The sequence below is a fragment of the Crocodylus porosus genome, unplaced genomic scaffold, assembly GCF_001723895.1.
Source record: "Crocodylus porosus isolate Cpor-Errol unplaced genomic scaffold, CroPor_comp1, whole genome shotgun sequence".
NCBI classification, from domain to species: Eukaryota; Metazoa; Chordata; order Crocodylia; family Crocodylidae; genus Crocodylus; species Crocodylus porosus.
In genome coordinates this window covers 66,733,840-66,739,724 of record NW_017728918.1, presented here as the reverse complement: position 1 = coordinate 66,739,724, position 5,885 = coordinate 66,733,840, and the positions used below count along the sequence as shown (strand labels likewise).

The following is a 5,885-nucleotide window of genomic DNA, read 5'->3' as shown; positions in this document are numbered from 1 at the left end:
CGCCTGTGGCCAGGGCCAGGTCCAGCAGGTGGGACTCTGCACCTCCTGAATTAAGTGGAGGTCCTGTATCTTGGCCAGGAACCTCCTGGAACGGTCCAACCTGGCTGACTGTTCCTCCCAGCAGATGTCCGGGTAATTTAAATCACCCATGACAACTACAAGGTCATCAGGAACAGTTACAAATAAAAAAATAAAGCAGAATTAAGAACACGGGAAATATACAAGACGAAAGTCTCCAGCCATGTGCTTCCTCAGCCCTGTAGGCCAGGTTGCCTGCCTCTGCAACTGGGGGCTGAACAGAACAACAGAAGCTTAAGGAGAGAGGGAGTCGAGGGACACCGGCAGTAGAGCCGAGTGGGAAGTGGTGCCTTGGACCGGGAGCCACACATTAAGTCCTCGGGGCCACATGCAGCCAGTTGGACAAAACTGACACAATTCGTTAATGTGAGATAAGGCACTCTGTCAACAACTAAAATGTGAATCGTGACAAGTTTGAGCCAACAACAAAATGCATGTATGTGATAAACAAATGGTAAATGCTTAGCCATCTAACTTATGTTCAAATATGCTAATGATAAATTTGAAGGCAAAAAGTAGTAACCAACTGAGAGCTCCTCTCATTAGGCCTCATTAAAGGGGCTCATTCACAATCTGATTTATGCAGTAAAGTATGAGAGTGTACATCTCTGTTTTAACACTTGCATTACATGTTACAACATGATGGAAAAGTAGCAGTTGCCAGATCACAACTCCATCTCCATGTGGGCAGGCAAGAAGGAATGCAATGTGACTTTGCTTTCCCATTTTGCCAGCCAGCCCAATTGAGCTGGTGTAGAGCAGAATCCAAGGTAAGCCACCCATGGAAAATTGCTGGGCAGCTTTCATCACTTTCTGTTCCGTCTCTGCTTCCCTCTTGCAGTGTGACTCAAGCACAGTTCAGTTCTGCTCTGCTGTTGAGGCAAGCACAAGTAGGCACCCTGCCTGTTTACTTACAGAAGTTTGCTAGATGCCATCCTGATGACAGTGCATTCTTTTGCATCCATTGAGTCGGAGTGGGCAAGATATAATATCATATTAGTGACACTGTTCTTAAGGGCTAAAGTTTGCTTCCCTTTTCTTTTCAGTTGTATTGCTTGATTCACAAGACTCTACTATGGAAGTTCAGAAGGTCTCTGAACAAGAGGGTGTAGCTGTGACTGAACATCAAACATCTCAAGAAGTTGCTGAGAATAAAATGAACAGGAGTGGTGAGGCTGCTCTTTTAATTTATCATATATTTCAGGAGGGAATCTAATGGATCTAGAGGATTGATAAATGGAAATTAATTGTTCCTTTTGAAGTGCCTGTGTGAATCAGGTCTTAATAGTAACCAAAATTTTGGACAAAGGAAAGACAAAAAAGTTCTGTTTAGGCTTTTTTCATTTGATTCTTTTGTTCAGAAAGGCCAACTTGTTTGACAGCTGGTGTTTAAGTTTTAAACCTATTTCTTTTCTTAATGGCTGCTAACTGCATTTGCCTTCAAATGCTGTCAGACAACTTGTCTGTAGAAGTTACTGGCAGATACAGCAGCTAAAATTTCATAGATGTATAGACATTAGGGCTGGAAGGGACCTCATAAGATCATCGGGTCCAGCCCCCTGCCCAAAGGGCAGGAAGTCAGCTAGGGTCAAAGGATCCCAGCATGATAAGCATCCAAATGTTTCTTAAAAGTGTCCAGAGTAGATGACTGCACCACCTCTGGAGGGAGTCTATTCCAGGCTTTGGGGGCTCGGACAGTAAAGAAGTTTTTCCTTATGTCCAGCCTGAAACAGTCATGGAGGAGTATGTGACCATTGGACCTTGTCATCCCTTGGGGTGCTCTGCTCAACAGGCATTCCTCCAGATTCTGATGTACACCCCTGATGTACTTACAGGCTGCCACCAAGTCACCCCTTAGCCTGCGCTTCTTCAAGCTGAAGAGTCCCGTGGCTCGCAGGCTCTCTTCTTATAATGCCTATTCTCTTGTCCTGTGATCATGTGCGTGCCTCTCCTCTTGACTCTTTCAAGCTTCTCCACATCCTTTCTAAATTGTAGAGCCCAAAATTAGATGCAGTACTCCAGCTGCGGCCTCACCAAGGCCGAATACGGCTGGAGGATGGCATCCTGGGTCTCGCTTGAGATGCACTGATAGATGCAAACCAGTTTTGTTCACTTTGATACCACATTGGTGGCTCGTGTTCATTTTGTGGTCAGTCATGACCCCCAAGTCTCTTTCGGTTGTAGTGCTAGTGAGTGTAGCATTGCTGAGCCAATAAGTGTGATGTGGGGGTTCCCCCCCAAGGTAGAGCACTTTGCATCTTCCCATATTGAATGCCATCAGGTTTTTATCCACCCACCTGGCGAGCCGATCAAGTTTGGCCTAGATCACCTGCCTATCCTCCAGTTTGGACACTCTTCCCCCAAACTTTGGTGTCATCAGTGAACTTAACCAGTCTGCTTCTGACACCAGAGTCCAGATTGTTTATAAACATGTTAAAGAGTACAGGTCCAAGAATGGAGCCTTGGGTGATACCACTGGTCACTGAGTGCCACGTTGAGTCAGTTCCATTAACTACCACTCTTGGTCTGACCTCAGAGCCGGTTTCCCAGCCATCGGATTGTAGTGTAGTTTAATTGTGCTGGGCTGTGTTGTGGGTGGTAAATGACAAAATAGATCAAGAAAATGCTACATTATGAAGACCTATGTAAAATATATAATGCTTAAATCCACACTACACATATGTTGATACTGTCTGCTAACAAAGCATTCTTTTAGTTTGTACGTCATATTGGGAAATGTAAATTATTATGTTTCCTTGCATTTTCTCATTACTTTGTGACAGTGTTTTGTTACTAGCTGGTAACAGACCAAGCTAAGAACTAAAACATAAGTTTCCAGTGTGCTGAATTTACTAATTGTTTCTCTAATGGATTTCATGTTGGCTACATCTTGTGGTAATGTTAATTTCCTGCAGGTGTTTCCTGTGTGCAAACTAACAGTGACATTGAAGCATTACATCAGGCATATTATCGTATTGATCAGTCTTTAGGAGACACAGATGAACAAAGAATTTGTATCGGTGTAATGGAAAATATGGAAGGCTTTGTCCAGGATGCTTCACAAAATAATGAAGCTGGTGCAAAAAATGCTTCAACTACTGAATCAGGTAAATCATAAGGAAGTTACTTCACATTTTATGTTATGAAAGTGATGTATTCAAATTCTGTGGATAAAACCATTGTAGGAATTTGCCATTTATTCTAAATATAACCTGAAATCCAAAGATGGAATGAATCTTCAACACACGAATCTCCGCTTGTCCCAGATAGAGAAAGACATTAACCATATTAGTGATATTATAACATGTTTGTTTTGGGATGATTTAGGCATGAACCTCTGAGTAAAGGAGTCATATTAGACGTGACCTCTCATGACCCTTTCCATATTGTTCTGTGATGTCTCTACTACAGCTTGGAAGCGTGCAGATTCATGATCTAAAATAACAAAGAGGGTGAAACCTGCACAGACTGAGAAGGTGAAAAGCCAGGGTGCACTTTTCCAGCAAAGATTGCATAGACTTCTTAGACCTTAGGGCTGGAAGGGACCTCAGAAGATCATTGAGTCCAGCCCCCTGCCCAAAGGGCAGGAAATCTGGTGCTTCTGCCTTTTAGCTAACTACCTTTATGGCACGTAAAGACATCCAGGTTAATGAAAAAACCCTTCTAAACATAGTTTTAATGAGGCAAACATTAACAGGCTAAGTTCTGCTTGTAAATGAGTGAATTAAATTATTCCAGATTTACACCATTATAGCCAAAAGCAGAATTTGACTCAGCATTGCTTTCATTGGCTTTTAAGGGAGTTCAGTCTAATGTGTTTATTACTCTTTCCTTTGTTTTCCCTCTACAATGATCAGTGTGTTTGCTCAACATTTATTGAAGTAAACTGTTGCTTATAAAAATTAAGGTTTAACTGTGCCCTGCCTTCTACTTAAAATGTAGTTTGTAACATTGACTGTTCAATATTTTATATAGCCATTAATCAAAATGATACCTCTTTGGTTTATTTGAGGCTTACATAGATTATCATTATAACTTCTGAAGGGTTGTGTGTAGTTTTTGGAAAGCACAGTTAAAAATGTATTGTTCTCATACTTCCAGGTCTGAAGGTTCATTTCTTTTAACAAATGTTTCTTTTTTACCATCACTTAAATAAACACTAGTGGATATCTTGGAATCTGTCTGTTGCCAGGTTAAATGTAAAAATATTGCTTACACATGATCTAGCTGTAAAAATATTTTTACAGATAGATCATGTGAAATTTTTGACATATGCTAATTTAATGCACTTGTTTCAATGTATTGTGTGTTATTTCTCTCAATGAGAACTGAAATTTTTAAAATAATGTCTTTTATCATTTTATATCTACTTTTTTAGATTTGCCTACTATAGAAGAGTTAATGAAACCTATTAAAGCAGATTCATCATATGCCAGAGGCTTTGACCTGGAGTCTGTAAGGTATTTATTTCAGGAAATACATATTTAATATCTGTGACTTATTTGTAAATATTTCCTTTCAAAACAGCTCAGCTTGTTTTCCAGTCAAGAGTCTAGGACCTATTGTACTAAATGTCTTGGTACTGTGCTATTTGTACTGATCTGTACAAATATCTGTTTTTAGTTGACCTGACCATTTTTGAAAATGAGATGCATTTCCAGTAGACTTTCTATTAATATTGTTTTGGTGTATTGAAAGTGACCGTTGCAGACACATACAGTCTTCATGTGGCATTTAAAATAGCATTGCATTTGTGTTGCGCCTTAAAAAAATATATTGGCAAAGAGCAAAAGTCTTGTTGCTTATATACATTTTTGTTTCTCTTCCCATGTAGCGGAATGATACCAGCAGACAGCAAAGCAGATGAATTTGTCAGCCATTTGCCATTTAAAGAGAACCAATGTGATACAGGTGTAGAGAAACAAAATTTAGATGTTTTGTTTAAAGAACATAATAAAGAAGAGAACAATTTTCTGTGGGCAGCTGTAAATGAGGGTAGTGAAAGTAGCAATCAAAAAGGGACTGAGAGAGAAGTCCAGACAGAGAAAATGCAGCTCAACATACTGAGACAAAAGTTAGCACAAAATTCTATCCTGTTGCATCGAAATGAAAAAATTAGTCAAGTAAGTAATATTTAGTTATCTTTTTTTTTAATAAAAAAACTTGTTTTAATTCCTGTACATCTTGAATGGTAGTTTTGAAGGTTGTTTTCACAAAAATAATTGCCTAGAAAAGTTTTCCCCCATCCCCAAGTTTAGAATCTAGCTTTATTTAATTTGACTTCCCCCAAATATCTTTACTACCTACTCACTTAGGATCATGACTTCTAATGCCACTTTCCAAGATGAACATATAGATCTTTTCTAATCTGTGTATGCAACTTCTTCGGCTCACTATCTTTAAAATAGTAGGAGTTTTTTAGAAATACATGTTGTTTATATGGTTTGATGAAGATTATCATTTTCTGCTCATCAGGAGTCTTATTTCTGTTTTTTTTTAAAGACAACTCTAGTAACTCATCCAATATCCTGTTAATGTAGTAAAAGTGGCCTGCAAGTTATACTTAAAGATTAATGTGGTTTCTGAAAAAATTCTCTTCTACACAGGAGCATCTGTCCAGCTCTTGGAAGCATGATGGATTACAATCAGTGATCAATAAACAAACAGCATACAAGAACACTAGAAATGCTGCTTCTTTACATAAGAAGAAATCTGTGTATGGAGCAGTTAGAAGTTCTGGATATGGTAAATCTATTTCACCTTTAAAACAACTTTCCACAACTATTGAAAAGAAAACATCCAAAGAC

At 39.1% G+C, this 5,885-nt stretch overlaps 1 protein-coding gene across 1 annotated transcript in view; it reads left to right on the top strand.

Annotated features, from left to right (window-relative positions):
- Positions 1-5,885, top strand: part of CEP162 (centrosomal protein 162) — a 70,504-nt gene that overhangs the window by 32,582 nt on the left and 32,037 nt on the right. The window contains exons 10-14 of the mRNA XM_019538170.1: positions 1,125-1,247; positions 2,994-3,185; positions 4,457-4,538; positions 4,913-5,201; positions 5,685-5,876. Of these exons, the coding sequence (XP_019393715.1) occupies positions 1,125-1,247; positions 2,994-3,185; positions 4,457-4,538; positions 4,913-5,201; positions 5,685-5,876 (878 nt within the window). The remainder of the gene's footprint in view (positions 1-1,124; positions 1,248-2,993; positions 3,186-4,456; positions 4,539-4,912; positions 5,202-5,684; positions 5,877-5,885) is intronic.